The 18,793-nt window shown below is 35.7% G+C and overlaps 1 protein-coding gene across 1 annotated transcript; it reads right to left on the bottom strand.

Annotated features, from left to right (window-relative positions):
- Nucleotides 1-12,922: 12,922 nt before the first annotated feature.
- On the bottom strand, nt 12,923-17,214 carry LOC139875574 (uncharacterized). The gene is made up of 6 exons (XM_071862903.1): nt 17,029-17,214; nt 16,434-16,896; nt 15,723-16,320; nt 14,220-15,119; nt 13,217-13,712; nt 12,923-12,958 (listed from the first exon to the last, which is right to left on the bottom strand). The coding sequence occupies exons 1-6, from the start codon at nt 17,212-17,214 to the stop codon at nt 12,923-12,925; spliced, it is 2,679 nt and encodes an 892-aa protein (XP_071719004.1).
- Nucleotides 17,215-18,793: the final 1,579 nt, after the last annotated feature.

The following is an 18,793-nucleotide window of genomic DNA, read 5'->3' on the forward strand; positions in this document are numbered from 1 at the left end:
CTCTTTACATTTTTGGGCTGAGAATACATGCGCAACTTTTATAACTATTTTACACGTATCAACTATTAAACTGTGATATGTTGGGCTATGACCAGCAAGTCCCCAACCGACAAGTATAAACAATAACTTGTACGGGGCAAACTTGAAAGTCTAGTCTAAATACAAGTACCAACTATTAAACTGTGATATGTTGGGCTATGACCAGCAAGTTCCCAACGGGACAAGTATAAACGATAACTTGTTACGGGGCAAACTTGAAAGTCTAGTCTAAATATCAGTACCAACTGTTAAAAACTATGCTATACCCAGCTATGTCCGACTAAGTCCCTACATTGATATTTTTAATTGCTGCGGCATTCTTAATTATTGGGGGTAGGCCTATCGGGAGTAACGTCCCCGATACATTTGACTAAGTCTTTGTATTACTTAATAATGAAATTAAACCTCCAAGGACAGACAACTTGTCATGGGGCAAACAACGTTTAGTCTAAATATCACGCACTGGCATAACTTTTTGATCCTGCGGTAGATCAACTTGACTGGATCTGAGTGATCTACTTTTGAAAACAAATCTTGAGGTCTAATACTATTACTGAAATCATTATTTATGACAAACCTATGAACTCACTCAACCTCGTGTTGACTTTTTAAGCATGTTTATTCTCAGGTACTTAAATATTACTTCTGCTGTATATCTGCTGCTTTGATGATGATTGCTTGCCATGCTTGGAGTCTTCATGCATTACTTACCAATTCATTTAAAAACATTTAATGTAATCTATTTATCTTCCGCTGCAAAACTCAATAAATCGTCTCATATAGAGTCGTTCTCGTTTATACAACTGTAATTTGATATAATTAGTCACAAATACCCCAGGCCCTATTTGGGGGTGTGACAGACTACTCGACACACCATGAATATGAGCGAAGAGGAATTCCATACCTTTCTTACTGCAAACATAGCCGCGGTACAGGCTGCGCTACATACCAACAATAACTCTGAATCTAGCAATGCAGCTAACGGCGCAAGAAATCATGTAGGATGCTCCTACAAAGAATTCACTGCCTGCAAACCTTTGGAATTTGATGGAACCGAAGGACCAATTGGATTGAATCGGTGGACCGAGAAAGTCGAATCGGTGTTTGCCATAAGTAAGTGTACTGAAGAGGACAAAGTTAAGTACGATATGCATACCTTCACAGGTACTGCGTTAACGTGGTGGAACACCTATCTTGAAAAGGTAGGGCAAAATGCTGCTTACGCACTACCGTGGTCGGCATTCAAGCAATTGATGAACGAGCAGTACCGTCCTAGAAACGAAGTCAATAAACTCAAGGCAGAACTTAGAGAGTTACGAACACAAGGGTTCGACGTTACCACATATGAACGACGATTCATAGAGTTGTGCCTATTGTGTTCGAGAGCATTTGAAGATGAAGAAGAGTAGATCAACGCGTTTGTAAAAGGGTTACCAGTAAGGATTAAAGAAGATGTGAGTTCACACGAGCCCGCTTCTATACAGAAGGCAAGTCGAATGGCTCATAAACTCATAAATCAGATTGAGGGAAGAATTAAAGAGCAGGCGGCCGAAGAAGCCAACACAAAACAACTCAAGAGGAAGTGGGAGGAAAACGGTGACAAGAGTCACCAGTACAACAACAACAACAACAACAACAACAATTACAACCACAATCGCAACAACTATTCCAACAACCGCAACAATCGCAACAATAACTGCAATCCTAACAATAACTACAACAAACATCCCAACAACAACAACAACAACTACAACAACCGTTTCAACAACAATAACAATCCCAACAACAACCTCAATAACAACAACGGCAACAAAAACAAAAAAAACCATGTCATAGGTGTGAAGAAAATCATCAGGGGTTTTGCACGACATTTTCCAACAGGTGTAAAAGAAATGGTCATAGCACGACAAAGTGTGAGGTCTACGGACCAAAGTTTAACAGAACTAAAGGAACAAAATAATGTCGGAACAAGTAATGCCGAAACGAATAGTGTCGGAGCAAGTAATACCAACGCTGTTTGTTATAAATGTGGAAAATCGGGCCACATTATTAGAAATTGCCCGAATAAGGGGAATACTAATGGGCAGGGCCGTGGAAGAGTTTTCAATATTAATATGGCAGAAGCACAGGAAGACCCAGAGCTTGTTACGGGTATGTTTCTTATTGACGATAAATCTGCTTATGTTTTATTTGATTCGGGTGTGGATAGAAGCTATATGAGTAGAGAATTTTGTGCTAAATTAAGTTGCCCATTGACGCCTTTGGATAGTAAATTTTTACTCGAATTAGCAAACGGTAAATTCATTTCAGCAGATAATATATGTCGGGAGAGAGAAATTAAACTGGGGGGATGAAACGTTTAAAATTGATTTAATACCAGTCGAGTTAGGGAGTTTTGATGTAATAATTGGCATGGACTGGTTGAAAAAGGTGAGAGCAGAGGTCGTTTGTTACAAAAATGCGATTCGCATTATGCGTGAAAAAGGAAAACCTTTAATGGTGTATGGAGAAAAGAACAACGTGAAATTAAATCTTATTAGTAGTTTGAAGGCGCAAAAACTAATAAGAAAAGGTTGTTACATCATTCTAGCACACATCGAGGAAGTTAAACCTGAAGAAAAGAACATCAGTGATGTTCTCGTCGCAAAAGAATTTCCCGATATATTTCCGAAAGAATTACCGGGATTACTCCCACATCGATCCGTTGAATTTTAAATAGACCTTGTACCAGGAGCTGCACCAATAGCTCATGCTCCATACAGACGCGCACCCAGTGAAATGAAAGAATTACAAAGTCAGTTACAGGAACTTTTAGAGCGTGGTTTCATTCGACCAAGCACATCACCATGGGGAGCTCCTGTTTTGTTTGTCAAGAAGAAAGATGGTACATTCAGCTTGTGTATCGACTACCGAGAGTTGAACAAACTTACCATCAAGAACCGCTACCCACTACCAAGAATCGATGACTTATTTGATCAACTATAAGGCTCGTCTATTTATTCGAAGATCGATTTACGTTCTGGATATCATCAAATGCGGGTGAAGGAGGATGATATTCCAAAGACAGCTTTTAGGACACGTTACAATCATTACGAGTTTATGGTTATGCCGTTTGGATTGACTAACGCACTAGCTGTGTTCATGGACCTCATGAACCAAGTGTGTGGGCCATATCTTGACAAGTTTGTCATTATTTTCATCGATGACATACTTATTTACTCGAAGAATGATCAAGAGCACGAAGAACATTTGAGAAAAGTGCTAGCGTTGCTGAGAAAAGAAAAACTGTACGCTAAGTTTTCAAAGTGTGCATTTTGGTTGGAAGAAGTTCAATTCCTCGGTCACATAGTGAACAAAAAGGTATTCAGGTAGATCCAGCAAAAATTGAAACCGTTGAAAAGTGGGAAACCCCGAAAACTCCGAAACACATACGCCAATTTTTAGGACTAGCTGGTTACTACAGAAGGTTCATCCAAGACTTTTCCAGAATAGCAAAACCCTTGACTGCATTAACGCATAAAGGGAAGAAATTTGAATGGAAAGATGAACAAGAGAAATCGTTTCAATTGTTAAATAAAAAGTTAACTACGGCACCTATATTGTCATTACCTGAAGGGAATGATGATTTTGTGATATATTGTGACGCCTCAAAGCAAGGTCTCGGTTGTGTATTAATGCAACGAACGAAGGTAATTGCTTATGCGTCTAGACAATTGAAGATTCACGAGCAAAATTATACGACGCATGATTTAGAATTAGGCGCGGTTGTTTTTGCATTAAAGACTTGGCGGCACTACTTATATGGGGTCAAAAGTATTATATATACCGACCACAAAAGTCTTCAACACATATTTAATCAGAAACAACTGAACATGAGGCAGCGTAGGTGGATTGAATTGTTGAATGATTACGACTTTGAGATTCGTTACCACCCGGGGAAGGCAAATGTGGTAGCCGACGCCTTGAGCAGAAAAGACGGAGAACCCATTCGAGTAAAATCTATGAATATAATGATTCACAATAACCTTACTACTCAAATAAAGGAGGCGCAACAAGAAGTTTTAAAAGAGGGAAATTTAAAGGATGAAATACCCAAAGGATCGGAGAAGCATCTTAATATTCGGGAAGATGAAACCCAGTATAGGGCTGAAAGAATATGGGTACCAAAATTTGGAGATATGAGAGAAATGGTACTTAGAGAAGCTCATAAAATCAGATACTCAATACATCCTGGAACGGGGAAGATGTACAAGGATCTCAAGAAACATTTTTGGTGGCCAGGTATGAAAGCCGATATTTCTAAATACGTAGGGGAATGTTTGACGTGTTTTAAGGTCAAATCGGAGCATTAGAAACCATCAGGTCTACTTCAACAACTCGAAATCCTGGAATGGAAATGAGAAAACATTACCATGGATTTCATCACTAAATTGCCAAGGACTGCAAGTGGTTTTGATACTATTTGGGTAATAGTTGATCGTCTCACCAAATCAGCACACTTCCTGCCAATAAGAGAAGATGACAAGATGGAGAAGTTAGCACGACTGTATTTGAAAGAAGTCTTCTCCAGACATAGAATACCAATCTCTATTATCTCTGATAGAGATGGCAGATTTATTTCAAGATTCTGGCAGACATTACAGCAAGCATTAGGAACTCGTCTAGACATAAGTACTGCCTATCATCCACAAACTGATGGGCATAGCGAAAGGACGATATAAACACTTGAAGACATGCTACGAGCATGTGTTATTGATTTCGGAAACAGTTGGGATCGACATCTACCGTTAGCAGGATTTTCCTACAACAACATCTACCATTCAAGCATTGAGATGGCGCCGTTTGAAGCACTTTATGATAGAAAGTGCAGGTCTCCGATTTGTTTGAGTGAAGTGGGGGATAGACAGATTACGGGTCCGAAGATAATACAAGAAACTACCGAGAAGATCATACAAATTCAACAACGGTTGAAAACCGCCCAAAGTCGACAAAAGATCTACGCTGGCATTAAAAGAAAAGATATAGAATTTGAAATTGGAGAAATGGTCATGCTTAAAGTTGCACCTTGGAAAGGCATTGTTCGATTTGGTAAACGAGGGAAATTAAATCCAAGGTATATTGGACCATTCAAGGTTATTGATCGTGTCGGACCAGTAGCTTACCGACTTGAGTTACCTCAACAACTTGCGGCTGTACATAACACTTTCCACGTCTCGAATTTGAAGAAATTTTTTGCTAAAGAAGATCTCACTATTCCGTTAGACGAAATCCAAGTAAACGAAAAACTTCAATTCATCGAAGAACCCGTCGAAATAATGGATCGTGAGGTTAAAAGACTTAAGCAAAACAAGATACCAATTGTTAAGGTTCGATGGCATGCTCGTAGAGGACCCGAGTTCACCTGGGAATGAGAAGATCAGATTAAAAAGAAATACCCACACTTATTTCCAGAAGATACGTCAACACCTCCAACTGCTTAAAATTTCGGGACGAAATTTATTTAACGGGTAGGTACTGTAGTTACCCGAACTTTTCCATGTTTATATATATTAAATGAAATTGTTATTTATATGATTAAGTGTTTCCAACATGTTAAGCAATCAAACTTGTTAAGACGTGATTAATTGAAATAGGTTTCATATAGACAATTGACTACCCAAGTTGACCGGTGATTCACGAACGTTAAAACTTGTAAAAACTATATGATGACATATATATGATTATATATATATAGTTAACATGATATTATGATAAGTAAGTATCTCATTAGGTATTTTAACAATGAGTTATATACATAAAATTATGTTTATTGAATTAAGAAACTCGAAACGATATATATAACGATTATCGTTATAACAATGTCTTACTAATTACATATGAATCATATTAAGATATTGTTACACTATGTTTAATCATGATAAATGATAATTAAACATGTCATTATGTATATTAACAATGAACTACATATGTAAAAACAAGACTACAAACTTAAGAATTTCGAAACGAGACATATATGTAACGATTATCGTTGTAACGACATTTAAATGTATATATATCATATTAAGATATATTAATATATCATAATATCATGATAATATAATAATTTAACATCTCATTAGATATAATAAACATTGGGTTAACAATATTTAACAAGATCGTTAACTTAAAGGTTTCGAATCAACATTTACATGTAACGACTAACGATGACTTAACGACTCAGTTAAAATGTATATACATGTAGTGTTTTAATATGTATTAATACAATTTTGAAAGACTTCAATACACTTATCAAAATACTTCTACTTAACAAAAATGCTTACAATTACATCCTCGTTCAGTTTCATAAACAATTCTACTCGTATGCACCCGTATTCATACTCGTACAATACATAACTTTTAGATGTATGTACTATTGGTATATACACTCCAATGATCAGCTCTTAGCAGCCCATGTGAGTCACCTAACACATGTGGGAACCATAATTTGGAAACTAGCATGAAATATCTCATAAAATTACAAAAATATGAGTAATCATTCATGACTTATTTACATGAAAACAAAATTACACATCCTTTATATCTAATCCATATACCAACGACCAAAAACACCTACAAACACTTTCATTCTTCAATTTTCTTCATCTAAGTGATCCCTCTCAAGTTTTATCTTCAAGTTCTAAGTGTTCTTCATAAATTCTATAAGTTCTAGTTTCATAAAATCAAGAATACTTTCAAGTTTGCTAGCTTACTTCCAATCTTGTAATGTGATCATCCAACTTCAAGAAATCTTTCTTATTTACAATAAGATATCTTTCTAATACAAGGTAATACTCACATTCAAACTTTGATTAAATTTCTATAACTATAACAATCTTATTTCGAGTGGAAATCTTACTTGAACTTGTTTTCGTGTCATGATTCTACTTCAAGAACTTTCAAGCCATCCAAGGATCCTTTGAAGCCTGATCTATTTTTCTCATTTCCAGTAGGTTTATCCACAAAACCTGAGGTAGTAATGATGTTCATAACATCATTCGATTCATATATATAAAACTACCTTATTCGAAGGTTTAAACTTGAAATCACTAGAACATAGTTTAGTTAATTCTAAACTTGTTCGCAAACAAAAGTTAATCCTTCTAACTTGACTTTTAAAATCAACTAAACACATTTTCTATATCTATATGATATTCTAACTTAATGATTTAAAACAGGAAAGCACGAAAAACACCGTAAAACAGAAATACGCCGTTGTAGTAACACCGCGGGCTGTTTTGGGTTAGTTAATTAAAAACTTTGATAAATTTTGATTAAAAGGTGTTCTTCTGGGAAAATGATTTTTCTTATGAACATGAAACAATATCCAAAAATCATGGTTAAACTCAAAGTGGAAGTATGTTTTCCAAAATGGTCATCTAGACGTCGTTCTTTCGACTGAAATGACTACCTTTACAAAAACGACTTGTAACCTGTAATTCCGACTATAAACATATACTTTTTATGTATAGATTCATAAACTTAAGTTCAATATGAAACCATAGCAATTAGATTTACTCAAAACGGATTTAAAACGAAGAAGTTATGGGTAAAACAAGATTGGTTATTTTTTCTTGTTGTAGCTACGTGAAAATTGGTAACAAATCCATATTAATCATATCCTAGCTAACTTATATTGTATTATACATGTATTCTAATATATTATGTAATCTTGGGATACCATAGACACGTATGCAAATATTTTTGACATATCATATCGACCCATCTATATATATTATTTGGAACAACCATAGACACTCTATATGCAGTAATGTTGGAGTTAGCTCTACAGGGTTGAGGTTGATTCCAAAAATATATATATATATTGAGTTGTGATCTAGCCTGAGACGTTTATACACTAGGTCGTGGATTGATTCAAGATAATATATATCAATTTATTTCTGTACATCTAATTATGGAAAACTAGTTGTAGGTTACTAGCAAGGACAGCTGACTTAATAAACTTAAAACAGTAAAACGTATTAAAAATATTCTAAATATATTTTGAACATACTTTGATATATATGTACATATTTGTTATAGGTTCGTGAATCGACCAGTGGCCAAGTCTTACTTTTCGATGAAGTAAAAATCTGTGAAAGTGAGTTATAGTCCCACTTTTAAAATCTAATATTTTGGGATGAGAATACATGCAGTTTTATAAATGTTTTATGAAATAGACACAAGTAAATGAAACTACATTATATGGGTGAATGATCGAAGCCGAATATGCCCCTTTTGCTTGGTAGCCTAAGAATTAGTAAACCGATCTACTAATTGACGCGAATCCTAAAGATAGATCTATTGGGCCTAACGAACCCCATCCAAAGTACCGGATGCTTTAGTACTTTGAATTCGTTTTTATCATGTTCGAAGGATTTCCCAGAATGATAGGGGATATTCTCATATGCATCTTGTTAATGTTGGTTACCAGGTGTTCACCATATGAATGATTTTTATCTCTATGTATGGGATGTATATTGAAATATGAAATCTTGTGATCTATTATTATGATTTGATAATATATAGGTTAAACCTATAACTCACCAACATTTTTGTTGACGTTTTAAGCATGTTTATTCTCAGGTGATTATTAAGAGCTTCCGCTGTTGCATACTAAAATAAGGACAAGATTTGGAGTCCATGCTTGTATGATATTATGTAAAAACTGCATTCAAGAAACTTATTTTTGATGTAATATATTCTTATTATAAACCATTATGTAATGGTCGTGTGTAAACGTTATATTTTAGATTATCATTATTTGATAATCTACGTAATGCTTTTTAAACCTTTATAGATAAAATAAAGGTTATGGTTGTTTTAAAAATGAATGCAGTCTTTAAAAAATGTCTCATATAGAGGTCAAAACCTCGCGACGAAATCAATTAATATGGAACGTTTATAATCAATATGAACGGGACATTTCATATCCCACACTTAGGAGTTTTAGTTGAAGATTTGGGATTGTTTGTCTAGTGTTTTTATTGGGTGTTATCCCACACTTAGTGATAAGCTAGGATGTGGTATGGTTTGAATCTTGAGCTAGTAGCGAAAAGAAAGAAACATCCCTACCAGATGCGGCTGGCTTCCTTGCTTCTTTATCGGTTCATTTGTCATCCTTTATTCTTCTACTCTACTTTATTGCACAGGTTGCCTCCCGAGAAGCGATTTTGTTTAAGGTCGTTGGCTCGACCGTAGTGATTCTTCAAAAAGCAAACATTCCTCGTTGATGGTTGTCATCTTGGTCTTCTTGAGGGAATGTGAGTCTTGGTGGATAAGTTCTGAGAAAGTGTCGGACCAATTATGGTAACAAGTTCGGTACTTTTCTTGAAGATCTTCTGACCGATAAGTAGTGCGCAGTTTCAGCTCTTGATAAGTCTTGAAGTCCGATGAGAATATGATCCACAGCTCTGCTGGTTGACCCATGAATGTCAATCATGGTCGCAGTGCTAGTGTTGATGATTTCTCTGATGGGATGCTCATTTCGGAGGTCTTCAAACAATGTAAGAAACTGTATCTTTAGAATTTTGAAGTCTTCGGAACGGTGATCTCCACAGTAAGAGTCTGTAGCTTTGCACAGATTAGTTAAAAGACAAAGCTGGAAAGAAGTGAACATCAATCCTGATCCGAGTATTAATTTCACCGTCTTTGAGTATATCTCCCAACATCCAGCTTTAAATATGAAACTAGGATCTGTGGACTCGTGGAAGATACGTGATAACAGCTTCGTAACATAGGTGGCAATGTTGACTCGATCTGGTTTAAGATGAGAAAATGGATTGTTTCGCCTTGCTTCCTCTATAACAGCGTCTTGTAACTCTTTGATAATCAGATCAACGTGGTGATCAATTGTTACGTAAATCACTAGTCTGTCCGGTGTGCTTTCGAAGTTATCTCTATCCAGAAGAGCGAAAAGACTGTGAATATCCTCGATCATTTGGAAATCAGAGTGATAAGTCAGGCGGCCGGTGGAAAGATCCATATGCTTCTGGATGAGAGTCAGTAGTGCTCGTTCGTTTCATGAGAACGGAAGTGCAGATCTGGCTAAGGCGTTATAAACCTTAGAGTAAATGATCTTCTGATCTCGACAGAATCTTGTTTCAAGAATAGTGCGAACCACTGAATTATGCTCTCGTTGCCTTTCTTCGTGATAGATATGATCGTGAAGAGAATTGATAAAGTCTTGAATGCATTCTTCTAGGATTTCAACATCATTGTCTTCTCTTCGGAGATAGAGGTGGTGCTCTTCTCTGATAGCCATGATTCGTTCTGTTAAGCGTAGCGAAAAATCAATGGTTGACTTTCGAATGGTGTCACGACCCCATTTCGATCCCGAAATGTGATGTGATAGGTGTCCCAGTTATAGTTAACGATTTCTAAAGACGACAGCGGAAACGTTTTTATTTCAACACACAAGTACAAGTTTTGAGTTACATGTCGGGACTTAAAAGTAAAGTACAACAATTATAACCATAACATAACAAAGTACAACACTTAAACATAGTGCATGATGATTTATTTTTAAAACGACGTCCCGACATCATGACGACATCCCAAAAGCCAACCTGAATGTATGCGGACTCCTGCTTAAGGACCTGAGAAAACACATGCTTAAAAACGTTAACAATAATGTTGGTGAGATCATAGGTTTAATGTATATAAATGTATGGACCATAAGATTTTCAAGTATAAACAGTTGTAAATATATTCTAAATAAACATGAGCTCCCGATATCGAACTTAACAATCAAGAACCCAAAATCATGTAGTCTCACTTAGCTAGAGCTACAAAGTCGAAGGTTATGCATTCTCTAGCCTGAAGACTATGCCAGATGTGAGGAGTCACCCTCAAATAGATCTATCCACATTATTCGCGTTTACCATAAACAAGTAATTAACGATATCAGAATCGGGGTTTAAGCTAAGTCACAAATTCAACACAATAGAATATAGTTTTAAGCACTTATGTCCATAATGTAAAACATAAAAGAAGCATGTTTCTCATCCCAAAATAGTAAGTTTTCTAAAAGCAAGTAAAATGGGACTATGATACTCACAGGTGATGTTATGCGGTATAAAGCTTGGATTTGTGGTTTAAGTACTTTGATGTACTTCGAGCTCGGGACCTAAATACATAAGTTAAGGTCAGAGGTGTGTTATTACTAATATTAGTAATACTAATGATTTGATTTATGTTGAAATGTAACATAGTGTACTCGGCTTTTAAAAGACGGTTTCTCAGTTTACAAGTTAAGGTTTCTATGTGGACTTATTTTACAAGTAGTTTTAGAAGTTGATTTCTTATTTAAAAAGTAGTGATATAAGGTAATTCTTATTTTATATGTGAAGGTATATGTGTTGGAGGTATACAAATATAATATTTGTAATTTATATCATAAAAATGAATTTTATAGAATTATTTTACTACAAGTGGACTGTTTTGACTAGTTCAAAGTTTAATATCACTAAAAATAGTAAATTAATTTATTTAGACTTATCCTTTTGAAGTCTTACTCCAATATAGTTATATTTTAGTTCAAAAATTCTTTTTGCTCAGAAAACATAAGTTGTGTATGTTTTCTTTATATTCTAAGTGGTGACAGTTTCAACAAGTTTAAAACCCATTATTTAAATGTACAAGACCATATCCTAATCATTTCTTAAGCTTTTTATACGATTCCAAAGCCTAAAATGTTCTATTTTTAGTCTATTTTATAATGAAAATCTCTTAAGTTTTCATATCTAAATGTTGGTACCTCATTTTTGGTGATACATGTGTGTTGGACAGATTATGTCCAAATCAGTACCCATAAAAAGTAAAAATACAAAAGAAATACTTAAACTACTTTATAAATCATGGGATTTTTACAGAAGGTCTAGGACTCATAAAAGTTTTAGAATCTATAAAATTCCAGTAGCAAAAGTGAGTGTAAGTATTTTCTAAAAATTCCACCAAATGAAGACTGATTTGGTTTCTTTGTAAGTTAAGAACTAACTAGTAATCTTAATACATTTTAGCTATATCCCTTTTCATTTTAAGTTTATTTTAGGTCGTTAAACATATGTAAAACATATTTTTAGTTACTTATGATCAAGATTAGAGTTAGCCATGTAATCATCATTGAGCGTTTTTAACACTCTAGATTAAGCTTTTACACCCATTTCTCTTGAAAGTAACTTGGTAAGAAATAAAAGAAGTGTTCTTGGTAATTATACCTTGAGTAATGATGATGTATGAGTTGATGAAGATGAAAAAAGAAGAAAGAAATGGCTGTAACTTAGAGAGGATTTAGTGAATGATTAAGATTAGTAAGTGAGTTCAAGAGTTACCAATTTGATCTTATGGGAATGATGATGATGGCATGTAACATGGAGAAGAAAAAGAGGTTAAATGACAAAGCACACTTACTAGCTAATCATGCATGGAAGTGACATGTGTATGTATTGTGGCATAAGGAGAAGAAAAGAGAAGATGACTAATCAATCTTTACTTAGTTAATTATGCATGGAAATGACAAGTGTTTGTTATATTTGCATGTAATTAGTGCTAATTAAGTAATGTTAATTACATGTAGTCTTTTGGTTAATCTTAGATTAGTTTTAAGTTTAGATGTAAGTATATAATTAGGTGTTATAATCTTAAGTAAGACTTAGTTAATGACTAATGTTGTAGTATTTTACTAACTAGGTGGATTAAGGATGATTACTTAATCAATAATACTTGATCATGTTATATACTTAATTTCACAAGTATACAAGTGTGTAGTTTTTTTCAAGTCTTAGGATTTATGGTGGTAAACTAGGGTTTCTAGGAATTGTGTATATGTATAACAATCCTCGATCAATCAAGACTTAAATGTAAGACCAGGGTTATACAAACCCTAAAATAAATCAAGACGTATTTTATTAAATATACTAGTCAAGAAAAAAAATTCTAATTTTGAAAGGTTAGATTAAATAACCTAGTAGAAAAAGTTAGGGTTATGACATTACCCACCCGTTAATAAAAATTTCGTCCTCGAAATTTAGGTGGTACTTGACGTTTGTGTGATATCGGTGAAAAGATGTGGATACTTCTGCCTCATGTGGTCCTCCCGTTCCCAAGTAAACTCCGGTCCTCTACGAGCATTCCAACGAACTTTGACAATCGGAATACTACTATGCTTTAAGCGCTTAACTTCGCGATCCATGATCTTAGCTGGTTCCTCGATAAAATGAAGTTTATTGTCTATACGAATCTCTTCCAATGGAATAACGAGAGTGTAATCAGACAAACACTTCTTTAAGTTTAAGATATGAAAAGCATCATGGATACCACTCAATTCTTGAGGTAGTTTCAAACGATACGCCACAGGACCAATCCTTTCAATTATCTCGAAAGGTCCAACATATCTCGGGCTTAGTTTTCCTCGTTTCCCAAATCGAATCACACCCTTCCAGGGAGACACTTTAAGCATGACTTTATCTCCTACCTGAAATTCTAAGGATTTTCTTCGAACATCAGCATAGCTCTTTTGTCGGCTCATGGCAGTCTTCAATCTCTCTTGAATCTGAAAGATTTTCTCTGTAGTCTCATGTATGATTTCTGGACCAGTTAGTTGTCTATCACCCACTTGACTCCAACATAGAGGTGATCTACATTTTCTACCATAGAGAGCTTCAAATGGTGCGGCTTTAATACTCACGTGATAACTGTTGTTATATGAAAATTCTGCTAATGGTAGATATTTATCCCATCCATTACCAAAATCAATAACACATGCCCGTAGCATATCTTCTAGGGTTTGGATGGTCCTTTCACTTTGTCCGTCAGTTTGCGGATGGTAGGCGGTACTCATGTCCACACGAGTTCCTAAAGCTTCTTGAAAAGATTGCCAAAATCTTGACGTGAATCGACTATCACGGTCGGATATAATAGAGACAGGCACAACGTGTCTTGAAATAACTTCTTTCAAATATAATTGTGCCAATTTATCCATCCTATCCGTCTCTTTCATAGGTAGGAAATGTGCAGACTTAGTGAGACGATCGACAATCACCCAAATAGTGTCGTAACCACTCACGGTTCTTGGTAGCTTCGTTATAAAATCCATGGTTATTCTTTCCCATTTCCACTGTGGGATTTCCGGTTGTTGTAACAACCCTGACGGTTTTTGATTCTCCACTTTGACTTTCGCACAAGTCATACATTGGCTCACATAAGTGGCAACGTCAGCTTTCATGTTAGGCCACCAATAAAATTCCTTGATATCGTGATACATTTTCCCAGTTCCAGGGTGAATTGAGTATCTCGTCTTGTGCGCTTCATCTAACACAAGTTTTCTTAATTCACCATACTTTGGTACCCATAGACGTCCTGCAAAGTATCGGGTCCCATCACCCTTTACTTCAATTTGCTTAATCAATCCTTTAATCGCCTCATCCTTCCAATGTTCCTCCTTCACAGCTTCTAACTGAGCATCTCGGATTTGCGAAACAAGATTTGCACGAATAGTTATATTCAGTGCTCTAACTCGAAGAGGTTTAATCTTTTCCTTTCGACTCAACGCATCGGCAACCAAATTAGCCTTCCCAGGATGATAACGGATTTCGCAGTCATAATCATTCAACAATTCAACCCAACGCTGTTGTCGCATATTTAATTGTTTCTGATCAAAAATATGTTGAAGACTCTTGTGATCCGTAAATATAGTGCATTTAGTTCCAAACAAATAATGTCTCCACATTTTAAGGGCAAAGACAATAGCTCCCAATTCTAAATCATGAGTTGTATAGCTCTGTTCGTGCACCTTCAGCTGTCGTGATGCATAAGCAATGACCTTCTGTCGCTGCATTAAAACACATCCAAGTCCTTGACGCGAGGCGTCACAATAAACCACAAAATCTTCATTTCCCTCAGGTAAAGATAATATGGGTGCAGTAGTTAGTTTATGCTTCAATTGTTGAAATGCAGACTCTTGTTCCTTTAACCATTCAAACTTCTTTCCTTTGTGAGTCAGTGTAGTTAAAGGTCGCGCAATCTTTGAAAAATCTTGGATAAACCTTCGGTAATATCCAGCAAGACCTAAAAATTTTCTCACTTGAGTTGGAGTCTTAGGAACTTCCCAGTTTCCAATAGCCTCGATCTTGGCAGGATCAACATGAATACCTTGGCTACTAACCACGTGACCCAAAAATTGTACCGACTGCAACCAAAAATCACACTTTGAAAACTTGGCGTATAATTGCTCTGTCTCTAGCAATCCAAGAATTATCTTCAAGTGTTCTTCATGTTCTTCTTTACTTTTAGAGTAGATCAAAATATCATCGATGAATATGATAACAAACTTGTCCAAATACGGCTTACACACACGGTTCATGAGATCCATGAATACCGTAGGTGAATTAGTCAAACCAAATGACATGACTAAGAATTCGTAATGGCCATATCGCGTCCTAAAAGCTGTCTTAGGAATATCATCCTCCTTGACTCTTAACTGATGATAACCAGATCTCAAATCAATCTTCGAATATACACTAGATCCTTGTAGTTGATCAAATAAATGATCGATTCTCGGTAGTGAATACCGATTCTTAATCGTCAATTTATTCAACTCTCGATAATCTATGCACATCCTCATAGATCCATCTTTCTTCTTTACGAACAAGATAGGGGCACCCCAGGGCGATGAACTAGGTCGAATAAATCCCTTATCCAACAGTTCTTGTAATTGGTTCGACAACTCTTGCAATTCTGAAGGTGCTAATCGATACGGTGGTCGAGCAACGGGTGCAGCTCCCGGAATTAAGTCAATTTGAAATTCAACTTGCCTATGTGGAGGAAGACCAGGTAAATCTTCAGGAAAAACTCCAGGAAAATCCTTTACTACCGGTACATCCTCAAGTTGCTTCTTCTCTGACTCTATCTCTTTTACGTGTGAGAGGATGGCTTGACATCCTTTCCTTATACATTTATGAGCCTTCATGCAAGAAATGATGTTGAGTTTCGCGCCACTCTTTTCTCCTTGAACTACCAAAGTTTCACCATTCGCGAGAGGAATACGAATGGCTTTCTCCGCGCAAGCAATGTTCGCATGGTTCTTTGATAACCAATCCATACCAATAATAACATCAAAACTACCTAACTCAACAGGCATAAGATCGACTTCAAATAGTTTATCAGCTAACATTAGAGCACAACCTTGAAAGATCTTATCTACTTTCAAAGTTTTGCCATTAGCCAATTCTATGATATACTTAGTATCTAAAGCAGTTGGAGGTACGTTAATTACGGTACTAAAGTCCTTAGAAATAAAACTTCTATCAGCACCACTATCAAATAGTACATAAGCAATGCAGTTTTTAGAAGAAATGTACCCGTGACTAAATCAGGATTTTCACGAGCTCCTTTTTCCGAGATATTAAATGCTCTACCTTTTGCATTTCCATCCTTTTTGGCATTCGGACACTGATTCTTCATGTGTCCCACTTGTCCACATCCATAACAAGTTTTAGGTTTGTTTCCAGTTGGCTGTGCGAGATTGACTTTACAATCTTTGGACATATGCCCCACCTTTTTGCACCTATCACAAACAATAGTACAAGCTTCATAATGATGCTTATAACATCGATTGCAATAAGGTTTCTTGCCATTATAATTCTTCTTGGCACTAGCATTCTCAAACTTGGTGGTATCTTGTTTCTTCTGGTGAGAACTATTTCCTTGGTTCTCGTTCCACTGCCTGATGAGCTCTACCCTAGCATAAAGGTTATCATAGTCATCCCTAAGCCCATTAACAAAAGCCTCTAATGCCTCTTGCTTACCGGAATCATACAACGTCTGAACAGAATGAAAAACCCTAGAGATACAGTTATCAAGACGACGAATTCGGGCAATAACGGTAAAAAGAGTGTCCCTAACAGTTTGGCCAGTCAAGATATCAACACCTCCTCAGGAAGGTGGAACGTGTACCTCATGATAAGGTGTACCTTCCTCATGTACCCAAGAGGAAATCATGGTTCTAACCCAACCCCAACGTCTCCAAAATGGCTGGTAAACGTTCGCGTCTTTGTCGGAGTTATCATCACCAGTTGAGCTTGAGTTCACTATCGGGTCGGGATAGTAGTTGGAAGACATAGAGCTTTGTGAGGCGGCCATCCTAAGTCATCACATAAAAACATACAAGTTAACATATAGAAGTTTCGATAAGCAAAATGACAACAAAAGACTAAAATACGTGAAAGACGAAAATGACTCCGTTATAGACCTGACTCACTAATGCATCCTAGAATCTTAGATACACTAATGCAGTCCTAGTTCCCTATAACGTGGGCTCTAATACCATGTCTGTCACGACCCCATTTCGATCCCGAAATGTGACGTGATAGGTGTCCCAGTTATAGTTAACGATTTCTAAAGACGACAGCGGAAACGTTTTTATTTCAACACACAAGTACAAGTTTTGAGTTACATGTCGGGACTTAAAAGTAAAGTACAACAATTACAACCATAACATAACAAAATACAACACTTAAACATAGTGCATGATGATTTATTTTTAAAATGATGTCCCGACATCCTGACGACATCCCAAAAGCCAACCTGAATGTATGCGGACTCCTGCTTAAGGACCTGAGAAAACACATGCTTAAAAACGTTAACAATAATGTTGGTGAGATCATAGGTTTAATGTATATAAATGTATGGACCATAAGATTTTCAAGTATAAACAGTTGTAAATATATTATAAATAAACATGAGCTCCCGATATCGAACTTAACAATCAAGAACCCGAAATCATGTAGTCTCACTTAGCTAGAGCTACATAGTGGAAGGTTATGCATTCGCTAGCCTGAAGACTATGCCGGATGTGAGGAGTCACCCTCAAATAGATCTATCCACATTATTCGCGTTTACCATAAACAAGTAATTAACGATATCAGAATCGGGGTTTAAGCTAAGTCACAAACTCAACACAATAGAATATAGTTTTAAGCACTTATGTCCATAATGTAAAACATAAAAGAAGCATGTTTCTCATCCCAAAATAGTAAGTTTACTAAAAGCAAGTAAAATGGGACTATGATACTCACAGGTGATGTTATGCGGTATAAAGCTTGGATTTGTGGTTTAAGTACTTTGATGTACTTCGAGCTCGGGACCTAAATACATAAGTTAAGGTCAAAGGTGTGTTATTACTAATATTAGTAATACTAATGATTTGATTTATTTTCAAATGTAACATAGTGTACTCGGCTTTTAAAAGACGGTTTCTCGGTTTACAAGTTAAGGTTTCTATGTGGACTGATTTTACAAGTAGTTTTAGAAGTTGATTTCTTATTTAAAAAGTAGGTATATAAGGTAATTCTTATTTTAATGTGAAGGTATATGTGTTGGAGGTCTAAAAATATAAGATTTGTAATTTATATCATAAAAATGAATTTTATAGAATTATTTTACTACAAGTGGACTGTTTTGACTAGTTTAAAGTTTAATATCACTAAAAATAGTAAATTAATTTATTTAGACTTATCCTTTTGAAGTCTTACTACAATATAGTTATATTTTAGTTGAAAAATTCGTTTCGCTCAGAAAACCTAAGTTGTGTACGTTTTCTTTATATTCTAAGTGGTGACAGTTTCAACAAGTTTAAAACCCATTATTTAAATGTACAAGACCATATCCTAATCATTTCTTAAGCTTTTTATATGATTCCAAAGCCTAACATGTTCTATTT

The sequence above is a fragment of the Rutidosis leptorrhynchoides genome, chromosome 11 (assembly GCF_046630445.1).
Source record: "Rutidosis leptorrhynchoides isolate AG116_Rl617_1_P2 chromosome 11, CSIRO_AGI_Rlap_v1, whole genome shotgun sequence".
NCBI lineage: Eukaryota > Viridiplantae > Streptophyta > Magnoliopsida > Asterales > Asteraceae > Rutidosis > Rutidosis leptorrhynchoides.